This window comes from Apis dorsata, unplaced genomic scaffold (assembly GCF_000469605.1).
Source record: "Apis dorsata unplaced genomic scaffold, Apis dorsata 1.3 scaffold_376, whole genome shotgun sequence".
In the NCBI taxonomy this organism is placed as follows: Eukaryota; Metazoa; Arthropoda; class Insecta; order Hymenoptera; family Apidae; genus Apis; species Apis dorsata.
Genome location: NW_006263639.1, coordinates 846,988 through 870,130, shown reverse-complemented (window position 1 = coordinate 870,130; position 23,143 = coordinate 846,988). Strand labels below are relative to the sequence as shown.

General features: G+C 24.4%; 3 protein-coding genes across 4 annotated transcripts in view; 2 read left to right on the top strand and 1 right to left on the bottom strand.

The window, feature by feature from the left end:
- Positions 1–13,981, top strand: part of LOC102672214 (lysophospholipid acyltransferase 2) — a 25,008-nt gene extending 11,027 nt beyond the window's left edge. The window contains exons 2-11 of the mRNA XM_006618833.2: positions 7,040–7,185; positions 7,901–7,978; positions 9,254–9,345; positions 10,325–10,436; positions 10,656–10,791; positions 10,893–11,040; positions 11,119–11,324; positions 11,481–11,678; positions 11,776–11,927; positions 12,032–13,981. Of these exons, the coding sequence (XP_006618896.1) occupies positions 7,040–7,185; positions 7,901–7,978; positions 9,254–9,345; positions 10,325–10,436; positions 10,656–10,791; positions 10,893–11,040; positions 11,119–11,324; positions 11,481–11,678; positions 11,776–11,927; positions 12,032–12,179 (1,416 nt within the window). The 3' untranslated portion in view covers positions 12,180–13,981. The remainder of the gene's footprint in view (positions 1–7,039; positions 7,186–7,900; positions 7,979–9,253; positions 9,346–10,324; positions 10,437–10,655; positions 10,792–10,892; positions 11,041–11,118; positions 11,325–11,480; positions 11,679–11,775; positions 11,928–12,031) is intronic.
- LOC102672073 (hymenoptaecin) lies at positions 3,457–4,911 on the bottom strand. Of its 2 annotated transcripts, none has more exons than XM_006618832.2 (2): positions 4,701–4,911; positions 3,457–3,991 (listed from the first exon to the last, which is right to left on the bottom strand). In XM_006618832.2, exons 1-2 carry the CDS (start codon positions 4,785–4,787, stop codon positions 3,680–3,682), a joined length of 399 nt encoding a protein of 132 aa, XP_006618895.1. In that variant the 5' UTR covers positions 4,788–4,911; the 3' UTR covers positions 3,457–3,679. The 2 variants fall into 2 exon arrangements, with proteins under 2 accessions (XP_006618895.1, XP_031367835.1); XM_031511975.1 differs by having other exon boundaries at positions 3,457–3,993; positions 4,712–4,879.
- Positions 12,804–23,143, top strand: LOC102672352 (chaoptin-like). The gene is made up of 16 exons (XM_031511995.1): positions 12,804–12,813; positions 15,261–15,590; positions 15,954–16,124; positions 17,027–17,502; positions 17,668–17,887; positions 18,052–18,362; positions 18,869–19,093; positions 19,203–19,424; positions 19,517–19,685; positions 19,899–20,431; positions 21,037–21,231; positions 21,354–21,638; positions 21,755–21,880; positions 21,989–22,102; positions 22,273–22,508; positions 22,725–23,143. Exons 1-16 carry the CDS (start codon positions 12,804–12,806, stop codon positions 23,014–23,016), a joined length of 3,915 nt encoding a protein of 1,304 aa, XP_031367855.1. The 3' UTR covers positions 23,017–23,143.

The following is a 23,143-nucleotide window of genomic DNA, read 5'->3' as shown; positions in this document are numbered from 1 at the left end:
TTTTATCGCGTTAAATGTGGCAATAAAATTATTCGTGATATCGGAGAAATTTTTTGTGTTAATGTATAAACGTTAATTATGTTTCATGGTTTATTCATTTTTTGTTCTTCTCGTTAAAAAAACGAATGAATTTCTATGATTTCATAAGACGATTCTTTAATATTGTCATTTTTGTTTTTAATGAAATTTAAAATAAAAAATAAATATTATCGCGATTTTTTTTACGAATATTTTACACGCGATCGTGCAAAATAAATTTTGAATAGATAAAACGAGCAAATGTTGTTTAATGAATAAGTGCCAGAAAGATATTTCTGGACACATGAAATTTGTATTATGATAATATAATATTTTATATAAAAGAATAAATATACAAATGCGAAAAAATAAAAATTAATCAAAAATTACTTTTGAATGAGAAAACACATTTTGTATTGAATATCGGAATATTTTTTTTCTTTGAGTTTTTATAATTGAAAATATATTAATGTCTGTATAATATCTCTTTACGTTAAATTTTCATTTATTTCATTATTATTCAAGAATTTTGATCAAACGATCAAATTTCCATAATTCGAAGATTTTTTTTTTCTTAAAATTTTAATTATTGAAATCATCGAAGTATACTATATTTATTTTCATTATAATTTGCATTCATTCGTGTTTTATCATCAAATTAACTATTCAATTAGATAATTCTTATTAAAATGATACGATAAGTAATTAATATACGTATACATATATATTATATATCAGTATATATTATCATAAAATAATCCAAATATTTATAATCTAAATAACAATTTTTAATTGTATTGATTATTCGAGATTTATCAATCTTGAATTAATATTATTTTACTATTATTAACTTAATTAAGTTAAATTATTTCTAAACAACATTAAGATAAGAAGTTAATATATTACAGGATATTAATATATCTGTGAGAATTTTGAAGAATCGAGTGTAAATTAAACAAATATACAAAATTGATATAATTGTTACTAAATTGTTGATTAAGGCTATTTATTAAGTTATAAGCAATTGAAGTAATAGGATTGGAAATGAGATAAAAATAGAATATAATGGCGATGTAGAACGGAAACAGAATGGTCTCATTTTTTTTTTCGTCCCATTTCATCTAATGTAAACTTCAATTGCTTATAACAAAGAAATGCCAATAAACGTTTTTTATATATATTTGTCTTGACCTCTAGAATCTATTCTTCAAAAAATACGTTAACATATTAACGTTAATATGTTAAATATGTATACATATCGTGAATTTCAATTATACGTTGCAGAGTTTATCGCAATGACGCGATGAAATACAGTCACGTGTGTATTAATGCTCTCAATTGGTCATTCTACATCGAACGATTCATATCAAACGATGTCCGAATACAAAATGGCGTTTACGATGTTACGATACTATGTGACAATATATAGGGATCGTGTAGGTCAATCCTTTTTGTTATGACACTCTTTGCTTGACGAGCACTATGATAGCAGGTTTATATATAAACTATTGGCTTGGAAAATTTTTTTTCTTCGTACCTGGTATATCAGAGACCCAGTTTATTATTCTTTTACAAGCTGATGAGTTTCAAGCGTTTTACAGCAATATTTTATAATAATTTGTTTTTAGAACATTATTTTTAATTATTAATTAAACAATATAATGTTACTAATGATATAATGACGTATACTTTCTTATATTTCTCTTTTATGTTTTCAAATGTATTCATGTTAATAAGTTATAAAACATTGATATAAGCAAATAGATAAATTGTTTAGATAAACTAGTTTACTTTTAAGTTTTATTAGATATTATCAAAGTCCAGATGTACACTAGAAATTCAAAGTACGAATATTCTTTTTCTTTTTCTTCTAGATTGCCTATATTTTTTATATTGCTTATCTATTTTTTTAAAATCTTCATGATTTCATTTTTTTAGAATAATGATTGAGATGGATTATATTTATTTGATATTTCAATGATATCTTATCATTTATAAAATTTTATATGTAACATATAAAGAGTTCCATCTGCTTGGAATGTTATACTTTTTCAAAATCGTTTTAACTTAACTATCTGAAAAAATCTAAAATAGCTTTTAATTCATTGAAAGAACCAAATTTTTTTATGGAAAATCATCAAATTAATTGATTCCATTTGATGTGCAAATTGTAAAAAATTGTAAAAAAGTTATATCTTGTTAAGTTGCAACTTTTACAAAAAGATTTAAGATATTTAAGAAAAATTGAATGTCTTAATATCAGTAAATGTATTTACTAAATTGCTATCATAGATACAAAAAGAATTTAATATTATAATATTCTCATAAATATCTTAGAAATTATGTTATATAATAAAATAAATAATATATTACATTTTTACAATAAATAATCTGCGTTTTATGTATTTCTTTTAAAATATTGTAGTCACAGTTAAAATTTTTTACAAATAAAAATATATAAGAAAAAAAAATTGTTTTTTATGTTCCCTAAATTAATTATATTTATACTTAATATGTTTATTTAAGAAAAAAAATAATGATTTCGATGTGTTTTTAACAATTGTTAAATTTAAACAAAATAAATATATTTTAATTTTTAAAGTCTAAAAATTATTCTATTATTCTTGTAACATGACAATTATATATGTATTATTCTTATGAATTGTATTTAAAAATCATCAAATAAAAATTATCATGTATTTGAACAAATTATTTTAAAATTTTTATAAATTAATTGATTTGTGAATTTTACAAATTTTATTTTTATTAATTTCGTCGTGATATTTTTCATTATTCTTCTATTTGTGTAATTTTGATTAATAAATTTATTCGCTTTTCAATTGCATCATAAAATTAAACTGCATCGATATTGGATTTATTATATATTATATATATATTTTATTGACTGGAAATTTGAATATAAGAAAATAAGTGAAGATAAAATAATAGAAATATTCTTTATCGTTCTCTTCATAAAAATTTATGTCATATTTTTTTTTGGAATTATCTTTTATTTATACTCATAAAAATATATCTATTTATTATATATCTACACGTTAAGTATATCATATATATTTTCATGTATTCTATAAGTAATATCTTTTACTTTGTTAAATTTAAATTAGATCATAAAATATATAATTTTTAAAAAATTTTTAAATAATTTTTAAATAATTTTTAAAAATATTTCGCATAAAATGTTCTAAAATTGTACTCAACAATAACCAAATAAATGAACAATGCTGCTTTATTATCACATAACATCTATTATTGCATATTATACGCATATTCGAGTAACTGTAACTTCATTACACGCTATCAAAAGGTTTAGCTCCATTCGAAACGCTTATTATTTGCACTCAGTTCTACTTGCATGCCAAAAGTTCATTCGCACTTGTCGACGAGTTCATTTATCCTTGATAGAAAAAAGCCACACAGTTTATAATGATAAAATTATGTTTATTCGAATCTCTTATATTACAATTAATACAATTGAATTACAATCCGAATTACGATCTGCCAATATTCAATATCATACCAATCAATATTAATTTTTATAAATTATTAAGATCAAAATGAAATAAATGCATTATACTGGAATAAATAATTATTAAATGCTACGTAAATCGCTAATTTATGTCAATTGTTATTTAAAAATATTTTAAAATCTAAATCCACCATTTACTCCAAAGTATGGTGAAAGTCTGCCACCAGGACCACGTTGAACTTCACTTTGTCCTTTGATGAAACCATTCTTATATTCTTTTCCAAATTCGAATCCGGCATGTTGTCGACTAGGCTGTCCAGGACGAATGTTTACTCCACCATAAGCCTCTCCTGTCATTCCATTCTTATCGTAGACACGATGTTTATAGTCAATATCCAAGGATGGACGATTTCTTCCCTCTTTAGTTCCTTGAATAACGATGGATCCTCTGCGAGGATTATCCTGTCGTCGGAAACGAGTTGGAATCTGGGGAAAAAAAGGAAAATTTTAACGATTAATGAGGAAAAAAAAACTCGATTAAATTTAGAATTAATAAAAGGAATTTGAAATGAAGAGATGGTGTGTTGATCATTTAGGATTGGTAGAAAAAAGAAATCAAAAGATAGTTGAAACTAGAAAGATTTAAGGGATATTCGCTGCTATGAAAATTTTAAGATTGTTAAATGATTTTTTTTTTTAATAATAATAATGTTTCTTATACTTGAGAAGAATATGAAAAAATTGTTGTTGATGTTCATACATTTTTCGATTTAATAAATTTGATAATATATATTTTTCTTTTTTTTAAAATGTTTAAAAAATTATTTATATAATCAATAGTTTATAATAATGCAAGTAATTGTTTTATGTTTCAAATTAAAAGATTTTGAAATATTATTAGGGTAATATATTTATATTTATAATATTTTATAAGAAATTGTTTCTAACAATTTTTTCTATGTAAGATATATATTTTTATATGTAAGATATATATTTTTTTAGTCAAAAAATTATTATTCTTTTCCAAATTTTAAAACTTTATTATTAAATTAAAGAATCTTTTTTTTTTTCTTTAATCTCTTATTATATTATATATATCCAATTGTTCCACTATTTTCATTATTAAATTTAAAATACTATGTTTTACATAAAAATTTCAAAATTAATTCAATAGAATGAAATAATGTATACTCACATAATCCATTGTATCCTCAAGTTCCAATTCTTCTTGAGCAGAAACGTATGCAATAGCGCAGAAAAGAACTAACACGATGAATTTCATCTTGGAAATTGTTTTTTTTGTTCACTTCGAATTCTTAAGCACAAGATTTGTAATGATCTTGTCTGTACAGCTGAATGATTTCTGATGTCATATTCGACAAAAGCTTCGATTTATATACAAATTTCACGTTGACATCTTTTTCCCTGTTTTCTTTGCGATATTTTAAACGGGGAATTACCGTCGGTTTCTTATCCGGTTCTATCTTTGTCTTTGCATATCTGCACTCGGGGAACTCCTCTGTACGGGTCATTAGGGGTCAATAATATGAACTTACATATAAAACTATATATTCAATTTTTATTTTTATTCAAGATTTATTGCATTATTGTTATAAAATATAAATGATCTTATAATTTATATTTTTTCAATTTTTTATTTATTTCTTTTATTTATTTATTCATTTACGTTTGATTACGTTATAATATAATATAATATAATATAAAATTATTAATTTTAAGATTTAAATTTAGCATTATTAAAATTACAAAGATTTTTTTTCTTTCTAAGATTTTTAATATTTAATGTATTAATATTATATTTGATATTTTTACAAATTAATAATATAAATTGATAATCAATTTATTTGGAGATATTTATGTTACAATAATTTTTTATTATGTAATTTTAATCAAATATTTATGATAGTATATATTTATTTATTTATAAAAAACAAGAATAATTTTATACACAAAAATTTTTTCAATCTCTTTTAATATTTTAATTTTAGAATATTTTATTGCTTTAAAATTAAAATAAAAATAGTTTTAAGAAATAATTTATCTACTCAGGATTATATTATTTATACATTGTTTATAATATTTTATTTATTTACAAATGATATCAATTATTGATTTGATTTTTAAGCGATGGAATACTAATGAAAATCTTTTCTGTATATAGAAGACAAATTTTTTCAATTATTTATAATAATTTTTAACATTTTTAACATATTTTAACATATTTCATTCAATTCCATCTCTTAAAAAATTGAAATAAATTTTTTCTCTCTCTTTTTCTGCAGCAATATTTATTATAATAATATATGTATTACATAGTTTTTTTACGTAAAATGTTCCAATCAATGCAATTTATGGCATTTTTTTTCCTTTATTTTTTTTTTTTTTGTTTTGTTTTTTAAACATGCTTTAGTTTATGGATACGAAGCATTATAGGCATCGAGGAACAATAGAAATGATATAAGCTAGCGTGTTTTCTTTCATGCACGGCCTTCACAATTCATACAATACGCATTCTGTTGTTCTTTGAGAACTGGGGAAGCCCGTGGAGAATATGGTTACTTAGAATTTCCATATTCCCCGATTACAGTCTTTAATCTATGCGTGTAAAAAAATTGTTCACGATATCGTGATAATGGTCTTGAACCGAGCATAATTCTTGCGAAAAGTATATTTGTCATCTGCAAGAGATTAATTTAGTTCTTCCCCGCGAAATCTAATTAAAGAAATGATAAGATAACAAATACTTTTATTTTTTTTTTTTGTTTATTAGTTTATTAATTCATTAATCATTTTTTAAATATCGATTATTTTATTTTATTTTTTTTTTACAAATTTCTAAAATGAACTTATATTTGATATTTCATTAACGATTTGTATAATAAAAATTTAAATATTTTTTCTATTGCCAGAGACACGTATGTATAAATCTATTGAATAAAAATGTGATATTTATATAATATCTTTTTTCAAACTATAATGTTTTATGAAATTGAACTTTAAAGTAATTATTAAATCTCAGAAATGTTCATCTTAATTAATATTTTATATTTAAGATATAAATTTTTATAAATTATTGAATTGCTATGAGAGGAATAATATTATATATATTATATATGCTATAAAGATATTTTTTCAATTATCGATTCCTTGGAAGAAATAATTGTTATCATAAACTTTTTTTAAATCTAATTATTATTAAATAATAAATTTGTAATTGAAATTAGAATAATCGATCTGAAAATAAGAAAAATTCAATTTAATTATAAATAGAATTATAAAATTTATATTATAAATATATATATATGAAATATTTTCCTTACGCGAAAAATATTTAATATAATTTAATATTTAAAGTTCTTAATGTATACATTAATGGATTAAAAAATAAAATCGATTTGAAAATTGTATAAAAATTTGATATTTTATAATCTCATATTTTTCATTACAATTGATCAAATTCATTGTTACATTGATCAAGTATGATAATGAATATATTTTTCCCGTTGTGTGCAGGTGAATTTTCTATTATCTCAAATCACAGCACTGATATTGGCTGGAATTTTAAGAACGTTTCTTAGTCCTGTTACCGTAACAGCAACAACCAGACATGTATTTGGTCTCATCATCGGCCTCATGCTTGGATATTTTTGCTTCGGCAGGTAAACAATCCTACGTGAATAAAAATGGATCAATTAGTCTTCAAAAAAAGCTTTAATAAGTATTAATAAGTAATAAGTTTGTAAGATTGGATACAAAATCATTGTTTTACGTTCATGTTATGCACAAAATATTTATGATTTATTATTGTATTAAATATTTTATTTTTAAGAATAAATATTATACAAATAATATAACATTTTTGTTGTAGTGTAACTATATATTAAATAATTGTATATTAAATTTATAATAATTAATTTTATAAAATTTAGACAATTATTAAAAATAATCAAAATTTTATCAATTATTGAAATTCTATTATCTAAAAACAAAAGATTATTATTATAAAAAAATATATAAAAATTCAAAATATTATTAACTGTTTTCATTTAATTTTATTTATTTAAATGTAACATTGTAACTGTATATTAATTTTTATTTTAATGTAATATTTAACTATAAAGCATATATAAAGCATATATTTTGAAAAAATATATCTGATTTATTTGTATATTATTCAGAAAATATTGTAAAAATTCATTTACAATATATGGTTAAAATTAATTATTTTTACCAATGTAGAGAATTAAAATAAAAAATATATTATAAGATTTCAAATATTTGTTTTTGACTTAATTTAAGTGACTAATTTAATTTATAATAAATAATGTATAATTTATAATAAATTTGTTTTGTTAAAAAAAAATTCGTTTTCAGGCAGGCGATACATCTTGCAGGCCTCCCCGCCATATGTTACGTTGTAATGCGTACACAAAATCCTCATAATATGCAGAGGTAAGTTTATAACAATTTATTCATTATGATTTATTTTTTATATTAGTTATCATAGATTTTACATGCTATAGAAATTTTCTACAGTTAGATTGCAATATTCTTCTGTTAATAAAAAGAACTCATTAATATAGTAGATATGTAAATTATATTATAATTATAAATATTTATTAATACTTAATATAAATATGTAATTATTTACATCGCTGAAACTTTATAAATAAACATAGGCGAATTGCACAATTATTAAAATAATAAAAATATAAGAGTTTTATAATTATTGCAAATATTCGCTTGACAAATCTTATACTTGATCACTGCGTCTCGCTTTTCATATTATCAATTCAGTACATGTAAATATTTGTATATATTGTATTTCTTTCTTAAGATAACGATAATAATATTCTTTATTCTTTTATTGAAAAATATTATTTTATACAATTAAATAATAAGATTAATATATAAAACAAATATGATAAAAATATGAAAAAAATTATATCTTTATGCAATTTAAATTAATAATATTTGAAAATATGCACACATTTAAAAATATATAAAAATTTATATATTTTTCTATCATTTACAATTTATATTTAATTTACAAATTTGTTCCTTTTTTTCTTTTTATAATTCCATAATTTTACTATAATATGTTTACTAAAACTGAACATTCAACAAATTGTTCTATAAGATTTCAAAGTAATATTAAATATAATAAATTTTCCCTTAATTACATTTTAAAATTATGAACTTGCATAATTGAAATTGCATAAGAATATTTAAAGTTTTTGGAATATCTAACAGTACTATTCGTAAACATGATTGTGTTTAAATAATTTGATACTCTGAAATAATAAAAAACATATTTTTGTCTACATAATAAAAACATATTTTTTGTCTACATAATAAAAATCTTTGGTATTTCAATTTTACTAGTATTATTATAATATTATTTATATAAATTCTACTTTAGTAATAATGATTACACTCTATAATTAAAATAAATAAAATTAAATGGATTTAATTATGATATGATTTTATTGGTTAATAAATAGTTATTACAGAATTTCAAGTAATTTCTTTTCTTTTTTATTCTCGTTTTACGCAATAAAAACTAAAGAAACACTCCTGTAGTCATTTTAACAAAAAATTTTATTATTTATCATTAAACATCAATAGGTGTTAAATATTGAATTCTTTTCACATTTATTCTCACATAAATTGTTAATAATAAAATATTCCTTGAACTCAACAATTTATCTTAGTAATACGTTTCAGGGTAGTGCTGACGGCGGCACTTCTTTATCTATCTTGTGTGCACTTTCATCGACAAATCTATAATTATGGTTCATACACTCTTGATATCACTGGTAAGTCATCGACTCGTATCATTTTTTAAAATCAATACGCGATTTCATCATACGAGATTTTATAATATTTATATACTTTTTTTTTATATTGGTTTTAAATATTAAAGATTCTCAACATGTAATTTAAGAAATGATTTATATTTGTAATTAAAAAGGATGTTACACTAATTGTATAAAATTGTTTACAATGTATTTATCATTCGATTTTGTTGATTCTCTGGTTCATATTTCATTTAAATTAATTTCTTCCTTTGACAATTCTTAATGATTTAAAATGATAAGTGTCTTCTAATCTTATTTGCGATCCTCATTTAAATAATTTTCGATTTATTTCCATATATAATACAAGGAAAAAATTAACATGCAGAATAAGTAGTTATCTTTATCTCATTATCTTTGAGTAAGAATCATTTTAATATTGCTATAAATAGTATTGTAATTATATTAGAATAAATAAATTATAAATTATTAATTACTTATTAAAAATATTTATTAAAAACTATTTTCTAACAAATATATCATAATTTTTTTTAATCTATTCAAATGGAACACTTACACATATCCTATAAATTTTCATTTTCGATTAATAGTTCTGTTAAATAATTCAATAAATTAGACTTTTGGACAGTAACAGTAACAATAATTTATTAATTGATGTAATCGATTGTAATAAATAATTGTTGGTAAAATATATAAAAAAAATTAACAAAAAGAAAAAAAATAATTTGTTTAAATATTTACAATAAAATATTTTTTTAAATTTGTAATGAAACGTTAACTGATATTTATATATTATATAATACTTTATATAATATAAAAATATTATATAATATAAAAAGAATTTATATTAATAAAAATGTTGTATAAAATATATAAAAATGCTGTATTATTGCACAAATAAAGCACAAAAACAAAGACGTAACCTTATAATAAAATTATTTTTCTAAATAAAGATCTCGTTACATCGTGTTCATTTCAGGACCACTTATGGTGATAACGCAGAAAGTAACCAGCCTCGCGTTCAGCATACACGATGGATTAACGCGACGTGAAGAGGAACTTACGCCAACGCAACGTCATCAAGCCGTGAAGTGAGTTGACATCTTTTTTAACCGGTCGTTTATTCTATGATATTAATTATTTAATACAGAAAACAAACATTATGGGGAAAAAACATTATCTCTACATGCATCATACATGATTTTCATTTGTATTCAAGGATGATCTGATCACACATATCTATTGCTCATATCTTTTTTTATTTTCTTATTGTTTGATCAACTTGCTATATGCTTGATTTTTTTTTTCAGAAAGATTCCGACGATGTTAGAATATTTCAGCTATGTTTTCCATTTTCAAGCATTGATGGCTGGACCAGTGATATTTTATCGCGATTACATCGATTTCATTCATGGACGTAATATAGCTGGAACGAAAGCTCTGACAGTTAGTTTTTTTTTTTTAATTATTATTATCTGTATATTTTCTATTTAAAAAAAAAAAGAAAAGAAAAGAAAACAAATAAATTTTACTTTTTTTCTTTTAAGGGTTGTGATAAAAATTCCACTCACTATGACGAAATAGTTCTAGAGCCATCTCCAACACCGGTTGTAATAAAAAAGGTCATAATAAGCTTATTGTTCGCAGCTCTGTTTGTGACTTTCATTCCATCATACTCGATACAAAAGCTAAAAGGTTCAACTCATATAATTTTTTTAATATTTATTATCACATCATATTGCCTATATTAACAAAACATTGTTCTATTTGCAGAGGAAAATTTCTTAGAAAACACAACATTGTTTTATAAAATGTGGTTTTTATTAATAACTGCTATGCTAGCTCGTTTCAAATATTATCACGCATGGATTTTCGCAGATGCGATTTGCAATAACTCTGGACTTGGTTTTAGTGAATATGATAAGAATGGTGAAGCTAAATGGGATTTATATTCTAATGTTGATGTTAGAGGTTTCGAGGTAAGTTTAACAATGATCATAACAATATAAAATATAAATATTTTAGAAATAAATCATAAATAAAAACACCATAAAGTTAGACGACATTATTGATTTTGTTAAACATTTTCGCAGATTTAAATGAATACAAGTTTATAAAATAATTTTATTTTTTAGATGGCTCTTACTTTAAGAGACAGTATTGAGCATTGGAATAAAGGAACCAATAGATGGCTTAGATCGATTGTGTACGAAAGGGCAAAATACAATAAACTTGTGTTCACATACTCCCTTTCTGCCTTATGGCACGGTTTTTATCCTGGTTATTACATAACATTCGCCAATGGAGCATTTTTCACCATCGTGGCACGCACTGTAATTAGAGTTTACAATAATATCAAATTTAATATTTTAAATTATTAAGTGATTATTAATAAAGTTTTATTTAAAATAAATGTTTTTTTTTAAATAGGCTCGTCGTAACATACGACCATATTTCTTAGGGTCCAAGAAATTAAAGTTCCTCTATGATGCGCTTACGTTCATTTCAACGCGATTAACAATGGCCTACTTGACATTGAGCTTTTTAATCTTGGAATTTATGCCAAGTGTCAGAATGTACCTGTGAGTAATAATAATATTTTCTAATTTTAAAAATATAATTATGATATAATTATATAATATAATTATGATATAATTATATAATTGAATATATAATTTTTTTATAGGCATTTATATCTATTTGGACATGTAATCGGTTTAATTATACTAATTATTGCACCACGTCTTCCGAAAATCTCACACACGAAAGTAATCGAAGTGGAATCGAAATCTTCTCAGGAATTAATCAACGGAACTGCGCGCAAATCAATGTGAACTCTATTTCGATGTGGCCAAAAAGTGATCATAAGAGATAAATATTTTTTATGAATGTTTTAATATGCATATAAATATTATGTATATATATTATATAGACGCACATATATACGTACAATATTTATTGTTGCGACGTGTTGCTGGTACAAATTCTATGTCGAGAGTGTAAAAAGTATATTTGTTTTATATAAGTGAGTGATCGTATATTTATATGAGTGTCTCGTGCGTACATTGAGAAATCGACACTTAGCTGTTTTACAATATCGCTAACAAAAAAAGAACAAACGGAGATGATATACTAAATATTATAATTTAATGGATAGTCTTTTTTAATGTTGTCATGTTTTTTTTTTTTTTGTTCTTTTACCTTTATAACATTTATCGTTAGAATATTTAATAGATGATGACATTCTAGTTGAACGTCACATAATTTTTATTCTAAGCGTTTGCAAGTAATTTTTGCAGTTTTATACGTTTAGTATATCTAATAATATCATAACTAATTCAAAATAAATTGCAATGTTTATTCATGAAACGTTATTCCGAGCATTTTATTAATGTTAATACAAATATTCGTTTAAAATATAATTACAAAATAATGATACGATGCTCGGCCCTTAGGATATGAATATACGTAAGTATCAAATACAAATTAGTGATTTAGTAAAAATTTAGAAATCAAATTTAGAAATAGTTTTCCAAATCATTTTGTTATTGTCAAACTTTTCTTCCTTTAAAATTGTATCTTATGTTATATAAATCCAACCTTTGAATTCTTTTATAATAACTTCCAATTAATTGTACAATTATCAACAACTAACTGTAGGTAAATTCTAAATTTTATGAAATTGACTAAAATTGCAATACAATTATATGGATAATTTTTATTATCTATATTCAAATTGATGTGATAATAAAATTCCACCGGTTAACTATAACTTTTATACGAAAGATATGAAAATACATTTATAGCTGGGTAAAATCCGATAAATAAAATGATCATTATGCCTCACGTGCCTCTATACTCCTATATAATTATATATAGGCATAATTTGAACATTTACTAAAGTTTTGCATGACTATTTTCATTCGCTGCCTAATGGAATATTGTCCTTATAATCGGGTAAAGAGAAGCACTGAAACTGACGGCACTCCCGAAGCCCTAGTACATAGGGTGGCAGCGGCCACTTAGCTAGTAAAATTTTCAGTGCAATCATCGCGAGCTACGATTGACGAACTGATAGTGTTCTCTTGGTCCAAGGAAATATGGTAAATCTTCTATTTATTGTTTAAATCGTGGATGTGCAAAGGGCAGTGAAACATTACGGAGCATTATTTAAATTATGAAAAAGAGAAAAATAAAAAAATTGTGTGGCATCAAGGATCTAATGTGTTCATAATAAAAGAGATATTGAATATAAATAAAAGTTGAATGAAGTAGTGATATCACGTTAGGTATTTTTTTTCTTTACTTTTTTTTTTTTTCTAAAAAAATATTTGACCTTTGCACAACCAGGAATACAGTGTTTAGTTGATAATTAGTTTGTTGGATGATAAGATATAAAATATTCTTAAATTGTATGTTTATACTAAATTTTTGGATTCAATTTTTAATTGTCAGTAGAGGAAAAATTTTATTTAGCGTATATATAACAACAGCAACAGAATCGACGTTTTCGAAAGAAAGTACAATGATATGATACAAATCCAATTTCTTAAGATATGTCGATTTTTGTAAATCTTTATTAAAATCTGATATAAATTTTATTGTATAAATAATTATATAAATAGTAATTTCTGAAAAATATCACAGTTTTCTTTATTTTATTTTTTTATTTTTTTATTTTTTTTAGCATTTGTAAACAAGCATCCATAAGTTTCCTTTTAATTTATTAATATTTGTTAATTAGAAATAGTTTTAGTTCTGTAGTTTTAGTTTTGTGTCATTAAAAAATAAAATTTCAAAGAAATAAAAAAGTAGTATAAATGTATAAAAAAAAAAAATGTTTTCCAAAATTTTTTGCTACTATACTATAAGTTTAAGATATTAAAAATAATTTTGAATCTAACATAGCAATTAGCAATATTTTCATCCTTAAAATAGAAATAAAAAATGATTCTTTTATTAATTAAATTATATCGTAATATTTTTATGCATTTTCTAAATCCAATGTAATAGCTATTTTTACAAAAATACATAAAAAAATCTTTCTATTCAAATTTTCAAACAACTTCAATTTTTTTGATCTATTTTTTTATACGTATATTATCATTTTCTTTATCTATTTTCCATATAAATTAGTTATATTTTTAGAAAAAAATTCATAATGATTGATTTTATTTTATGTCATTAAGAAGGAAATACTTTACATGGATATATGCAAAATTGGAATACATTTGCATTAATTTTGAATAATGCTGAAAATTATCATAGACTGTGTATTTATTTTTTTAAATTTATTTGCTCATAAGAAACAAATATTTATTTCAAGCGTATCTTTCTTAATTAATATAAATGTTATAATATCGTTTTTAAAATTAATAAAGAAAATCTAATAAATTATCTAAACAATTTTTTTATTACCATATTAATAATATATTATGGATATATATATGTAAAGCACGTGCGTCAATATTATAATAATATTAAAAAGATTAGATTATAACCAAAATAATTGGCTTGTTTGTGAAAAATTGATTATATATGACGAATATATATGGTTTTCCTTCAATCAAAAAAAACAATTGACGTCATTGTGGAATTAGATTATTACATTTAATGAGATAATATATTTTATAAAATTAAATTTCTTTTATAAAATAAATTATTTAAACTCAATAATAATTAATAGTTATACAATTAAATAATTTATTTAAACATTTTGATATTTAAAATAAATATTTGATATTTATAAATGAAAATGATCATTTATATATATGGAAATATCTATATATGATATTATCGAAATTTATTTGTAATTTACGACTGAACATTTGAATAATTTTAAGTAAGTCATAATATTACTATAAGAAAAAAAAAAATTAACGAGTTGAGAATTCGAAATATTAAGATTTAAGCAGAAAAAATATTTATTATTATTTTAATTATTATACCATTACAGAATTTGAGAATAATAATAAAAATGGGTTACGTGCTGGTCATTTTTACTCTATTATTGATGATGTGGGCATCCTTAGCTCGGATGCACGAGCTTCCAGTGCAATATCCACCGTGTTTCTTCAATCCCCTTTGCACTTGCTCGAAAGCCATTCCTGATTTGGGTATAGTGACCTGTTATAATGTACCAATGCCGCGAATACCCCTGCCAATAAATTCTTCCAAGGTGTTTATGCTACAATTGGAGAACAATGGATTGATGTTTTTGCAACCACAGTTTCTTATGAACACAGGTATATAAATCGAGAAAAATTAATTAACAACGCGCGAAATAAAATTTTAAAAGAATTTTTTTTTCGTATCAAAATTAATTAATTTTTTTCACAATTTAAAAATAATCCAAAATGTAAATTATTCATGATCTCATTATATATTATGATTTCATTATATATTATCTTATACTAGAATATATTATCTTATAATATACTATAATATATACTATAATAATATACTAGAATTTTGGAAAAGATCGTCGATCAGAGAAAAGAATAATACGTATAGGGATTAAAGAGCAGTGACCGTGTATCACCGATTATGTTATTGTATTCTTACGTAGAATGCAATTCTTACGTTTACGTCATTCTCCTATCTCTCAGGTCTGTACAAACTACGAATCAAACATAATCCCTTGGCTGACATCCCTGACGAAGCTTTCCTAGGGCTTGAGAGATCATTATGGGAGCTCGAATTACCCTACAATCGGCTGGAGAAAATTCCTAGCAAGTCATTCAGACATTTGCAGAAATTACAACTTCTTGATCTAACAGGTATCTTCTCTTTTTTTCTTCTTCTTATTTTTTTTAATATTTTTATATATAATCTTCGAAAAATTCATGATAGAAAATAATAAGAAACATTATTTGATCGATAATGGAATAATATGAAACCTTTGTACATATCGAAAAAATATATAAAAATATCATTAGATGCCAAAATGAAAGAATCACTTATTAAATTCAATCAATGAATATGTGTCTACTGCTCAAAAAATTAGAACTATTTAGAATTTTCAACATTTCTTGTAATTTTTAGTAAAATTTAAAATTTTTTAAATTTCTGAACGATATTTGATAATAATTAATTATCATATAGCAATATAACTCTTTTGATATTATCCAATTTATATTAATTTATTGCAAAAATTTTTAATTTTAAAATTTAGTTCTTTTTTTAAACACTCTCATTTAATTTTGTTTTAATCCCTTAACAGATCAAGAAAGATTAATCCAATTCAATTATTCATTGTTCGAGATTCGAGATCCAAATGTTGCATTGGCTCAATCAGTTATCATACAAATTATAAGCGATATTTTTATCATATACAGAAATTTTATCGTTCATACAATATACATACACTCCATTATAAAAAAAAAGATAAAATATTATAAATGATAATATTAATATAATACAAATTATTAAAATTTGTAATTAAATTCTGTTCAGACTATTAAATTTTATTTAAAAAATTTTATTTCACAATTTAAAAATAATCCAAGTAATATTGAAGCGAGGCAATATTGAAAACTACGAGTAATTCTACTTTTTTTGACCAGAGGCTGCAAATGCAAGAATTACAATTTTTTTTTAATTATATATATCGCAGCAAATAAGTGATTAAAAATCTAAAAGGAAAGAAAACACACGAATGATTTCAATTTCCTTTGTATAGGAAATAAAATATCAAAGATTGCCTCAGACAACTGGCGTGGTCTCGAAAATTCCTTGCAAAAATTGCGATTGGGACGTAATGCAATTGACAAACTTCCAGCAGACGCGTTCGCGGGTCTCACTTACTTGGATATGCTCGATCTACGTGACAATAACCTGAAGGAAATCGATCCTTCTGTATTCAGAGATGGCATGGCGCATCTGATACATCTGTATCTGAACGGAAATCAATTGACACACATACCTTACGCGCAATTATCGTCATTGAAGCGTATGAAAGTGTTAGATCTTAGTTATAACAGGATATCGAAAATGTTGAACCCCCAACTGGAGTCAGAAATCAAGGGACTTCAAATGTCTCTCGATATATTGCGTCTGGATTACAATCAAATCGAGACTCTGATGTCTGGTGATTTTCAGCACTTTTTAAAAGTCAACAAGACTTATTTGGATGGTAATCCTTTAACGATGATCGAGGTAGGATTTCCAAAATATTATAATTTCAAGTGTGTTCAAGTAGATAATTTTTTTAAAAATTTTTGATTAAATTTTTGTATTTTAAAAATTTTAGAAATTTGTTGTCTTTGTTTGCTTATTGTAGAAAACACGAATCTTATTAGAAATTTGAATCGTATATTTTAGGAGGGTACGTTTAGGGATTCGAGAATACGGGAACTTTATTTGAGCGATTGCGATCTATTGGAGGTCGATTCATCTAATTTCGTTGGTTTGGAATCGTCTCTCGAATTGTTGGATCTCTCGGGAAATAATATTACGTTACTTCCAAGTCCTATTTTCCAAGAATACGATTTTCTACGCACTTTAATTTTCCGTGAAAACAAGATTCAAACCTTTTCACCGGGTAAAATAATTTAAAATTATTTATATAATTCTGCAAATAATTTACTTCTTTCAATTCTATTATAAAATTTTCAAAATATTTGATGATTTATTTGATATTTTTAAAATTAATATTAATTTTAATCTTTGTATATTTATATATGTCGATTCTATATTTGTTATTAGCCGAGGTATTTAATGGTTTCCAATATTCTTTGTATAATCTGGATCTAAGCGGGAAAGAAAACAGCGTAGTGTCACTTCAAGATCTACGACAAATGAGGAACATGCGATTCCTTTCTATCTCACGAATACCAGAGTCGACGTTATCTCCAGATAATTTTATGGAATACGGGATGGATATCAAAGAGCTTCGTATTGTGAAAAGTAATCTGAACACCATCAAAAGTCATGCTTTCATGCATGTACGCGGGATCAAATATCTAGATTTCTCCGAAAATTCGATATCCACAATAGAAGACGAAGCTTTCTCCGAGGTAATTCCATTTGCTTTGCAATATTTTCTTTCTTCAAAAGATTTGAAATTCAAGTATATAAAATGATATTATTGCGTATTATATATATTATATATAATTGTTTATTCTTTTTTTGCGCTCTCAAACTACCAACTTGCTAACCGAGCAACCATACAAAATCTTAATCCAAGGTTTAGTTAATTTAGCTTAATATTTAATTGAACTAGATTCGAATCGTATTCCCAAGTTAAAGATCCATGGATAATTCCAATAAAAGGCTTCTATTATAAAGAATTATATATAAAAGAATTATATAGAAAAAAATATAATAAACATATACATATAGTGGAACTTCATATTATTGGAATTTTTATTATAATGAATTAATTAAATAAGATTTTGTTTATTATTATATCACTTAATATATCACTTAAACGAAAAATTATAATAGAAAAGAAAAAAAAAAGAATAAACTTTCATTTCTCAGTTCATCATTCATCAGTTTCATCTGATTCAAATTTCCTCAGGTCGGCCATTCGCTTCTAACATTGAGAATGTCTCACGCTCTATCTCCTTCCGTTTCTGAAATACCGAAAGCGCCATTTAAATTCCTGACGAATCTACAACATTTTGATTTTAGCAACAATAAAATTAAATCACTACCGGACACGTCTTTTCATTTTCTGAAGAGGATTAAACGAATGGAATTGCAGGACAACGAAATCGACAGTATCAGAAAAGGAACTTTTCAGGTACAGACTATGTGATTTTTTTTTTTAATTTGTTTCGATTCAATTTGTTGTTCGATTCGATCAAAATTATTAATATTACGTTTACTAATGTTGGTTAAAATTAATTCAGGGTGATATACATTCCTATCTGGAAGAAGTAAATTTCTCGTTTAATATGATTAAAACGATCCAAACTCATACGTTCGTCGATCTGCCAAAATTAACTATGATAAATTTAGAGGACAACGCTATAGATAAAATCGAAAGGCGAGCATTTATGAACATGAAATTGTTAAAATATGTTAATTTGCGAGGCAACAAAATAAAGGATATCACGGATGAAGCCTTCCAGGTAATATTATTGAAATTCATTGAACTTACTTCATGTAACATTTTACGGTAATATCGAATAATCAGGTAAAATTGTAATTATTTAAATTGAAGAATTTACCTGATCTGGAATATCTCGATCTCGCGTATAACGATCTGACCGAGTTCGATTTCGCTTCGTTCGATCAAGTAGGAACATTGTCGTCGTTCAAAGTGAACGCCAGCCATAACGAAATCCCAAAATTATGGATTAATAGTACCACATTCACGCCACCGACCACCAGTAAGTTTATCGTGGAATTTCTTTGAACAAATCATGTTTAAACGAATTTTTTTTAAATTTTATAAATGTTAAAAATCGGAACGAATTGTGTTTTTTAATTATAAATCTTGCATCGAATCAGTAGTATACGCAAATATCAAACATACGTATGGATTAGAACTCAAGACTTACATACAGTTAGAATTTTAAATAAGTATATAATTTTCTTTGCAGTCGGCGGAACAATTCAATCGAACATCAAAGTTCTCGACCTCAGCTACAACAATATATCCGATATAATGAAGTATTATTTTAAACCAGTGGAATTCTCGTTAACACATCTCTATTTGGCTCATAACCAATTGACCAACATAACTCAAGGTGTCTTCGGAAATATGCCACACTTGCAATGGCTCGACATTAGTCACAACGAGCTGATGGAGATCGACTTCGATTGCTTCAGAAACACGAAAAATATCCAAGTGCTCTTTCTTTCTTGGAACAATATCATGGACATTCCAGCAGAGGCATTTAGACCGTTGAAGAAGCTAAGGATTATTGATCTTTCTCATAATAAGCTGAGAACATTGCCGGATAATATGTTTTCCGAAGCTAATATCGAGAGTTTGGATCTGTCTCATAATCAATTTATGAGATTACCCACAAAAACCATGTCTATCTCAGCGGCTGCCAGTTTATCCATGTTGGATTTGTCTTGGAACACTCTCTCGGGAATCCATACTACTGATGCCATATTTAGATTACGAGTCAGTTTGATATATTCTAGAAATAAAATTTAATTCATGAGCAAAAAGTCAAATGAATAAATTCGATTTCATACTTATAAATTCATTATAAATTAACTTTTAAATAATTTTATTATCTTGTACTTGTTTTCTTGAAAAGTATAAAGTGCTAATATATTTGTGGAATATCTTCGGAGAATTGATTCTAAAAGTCAAAGTAAACAAAAAAATTGATACAAACGAGAGACTTATTTATTAACTATTGAAATTAGATGAAGACGAAAATAGAATGAGATAGCTCTATAGACATTTTGTTTTATCTTTGTCTAGTTTCCATCCAATGCAAACTTAAATTTGCTTATAATTTAATAAATAAATATTTTTGTATCAACTTTTGTATTCGTTTTAACTTCTAGAATTTAGAGTCGATTCTCTGAAGAGTCTCATGAATATATTAGTATCCTGTATATGTATAACTTAGAAAAATTTAATCGTTAAACTTTATATTTTCTTAAGAAGAAATAGTCATTATTATAAATGTATAAAAGTGATATTTGCATTTCTTTAAAATTAATTCTTCACGTGTCAAAACATAAAAAAACAATTCGAATTTTTGTTCATTTCAGAGTTTGACATGGTTAGATTTATCTTATAATCGATTGGTCAGGCTCGACGATGGGATATTCTCTGATTTATCATATTTAACTCATTTAGACTTGAGTCACAATAAACAATTACTTTTGGAATCACGTGGAAGAACATTTCATGGTTTAGAGGACTCACTTTTATATCTTGATTTAAGCAATATTTCGCTTTTAAGTGTACGTATTATTTAAATATATATTTATTATATCTTTATTATATATTATATAAACATATTCACTGAAAATAATTTGAATTTAAAAAGAATCGTAATTGAAAAGAATATCTATATTTTTTAAAGGTGCCAGAATTGCCATTAAGACGATTGCAAACGTTGTATTTGGCACACAATGAATTGGCATCGATACCACCGGAAATGGCATCGAACTTAACATCTCTTCACTATTTAGATCTGAGTGCCAACGATCTAACTGTGGTGCCATTGATCACGCATACTCTACCTGAATTAAAAACTTTTAATTTGGCCGATAATCCAATCACAGCTATTACTAATACTAGTTTCTTAGGTATTGCAGACAGCCTTGAGGAATTGGATATAAGACGATTATCTTTATTGACATTCGAAGTAAGTTTTTTACATCGAATAAATTTAAATTTAAAATGATAGAATGATAAAGTTAAATTATAAAATTAAAATATATTATATTTTCTTCTATTGAAATCAAATTTTTTTTCAAATAGAGCGGAGCACTTTGTAAAGCTACAAAACTTCGTAAGTTATATATAACTGCTTACAATGGTGTAAAGAATTTCAATTTTCCCAACATTCTTGAATACAATCACGGTTTAAGGCATTTAGTTATCGACGTATGTGTAAAATATTATAATAAGAATATATATTTTTTGCTATTTTAAAATCTTTTTATAAAGTATTAATTATTAGCATCGATTAAAAATTTTTATATATTATTATAGGTACAAAATGACACGAATTTGGAAAAAGAAATGAAAGGGAAGTTTCCTAATAAATTATTTAATATTACGTTGACAGGTCGAGCATTAAAGAATGTAGATTCGGATATATTGCGAGTATGTATCTAACTGATTTTTTATTATTAAATATATTCTTTACTGAACAAAAAGACAAAAGACAAATTTAAAAATATTGTATTAAATTATTAATTATTAACTCAATATAATTATTAAGTTAAGAATTATAATCAATTAATTAAAAAAATTGATTTTCATATCTATCTTAGGGTATAAGAAATCCACACTTGCATTTTGGAATGTACAATACAAGTGTGAACACCGTTCCCAAACAAATGTTTGATAATGCAGAATGGGTGAGGAATGTGACGGTTCATCTTCGCCACAATGACGTGCGAACGCTTCATAATCCATCTAATGGATACAAGCCAGGCGTGCCAGGAAAACGATTTCTGTTAAAACTCACGGTGAGAGGAAGCTACTTTACTTGTGACTGCGATATTGGGTAAGTCATTAACTCTGTTATTAATTTATGTATATAATTATGTATATGTATGTAATATATATATATATATATATTATTTCTTAGTAATTATTATATATACATAGTTATCAATATTATAATATCAATTAATAAAATAAACTTTTCTTCGTTCTAATTACTTATTTTTAATATTTCTAATACTATTTTTAAGTTTTCGAGAAAAAATATTTTTTATAGATGGATGGAAACCTGGCAAAGAAAACATAGACAATATCAAGAGGATCGTTGCACTACTTATAGTGAATTTAAAAATATCGAACGAGATGAAGAAGATGATGAATTCGATTGCTGGGACAATGGTTGGGATGATGATTTACGCGAATCATTTTGCTTAAATAAGAATAATATGTCGGTATTAGAAGCATTGAAAACAGATATTGAGTGTGGATGGGGAACTGCGACTTATATTCATACACCTCATTATCTCGTTGTCTTCCTTTTCGTTATTTTTGCAATGATTACTTATTAGATCTTACTTTTTACGTACTTGTATTTTATGTTATTACAATTATTCAATATTCCTTTCCTCGAAATAATAATTTAAAGTGCAAACATGTGATTTATCATTTATCAATGTAAAGTTAACCTCTATTCTA

Excerpts from the sequence above, each read along its gene's own strand:
- LOC102672073 (XM_006618832.2), bottom strand. The coding sequence starts at position 4,787 with ATGAAATTCATCGTGTTAGTTCTTTTCTGCGCTATTGCATACGTTTCT. Across the intron at positions 3,992-4,700 it reads TTGAGGATACAATGGATTAT|ATTCCAACTCGTTTCCGACG; the intron begins GTGAGTATACAT and ends TTTTTTCCCCAG.
- LOC102672352 (XM_031511995.1), top strand. Across the intron at positions 15,591-15,953 it reads ACAGTTTCTTATGAACACAG|GTCTGTACAAACTACGAATC; the intron begins GTATATAAATCG and ends CCTATCTCTCAG. Across the intron at positions 19,686-19,898 it reads ATTCACGCCACCGACCACCA|TCGGCGGAACAATTCAATCG; the intron begins GTAAGTTTATCG and ends TTTTCTTTGCAG.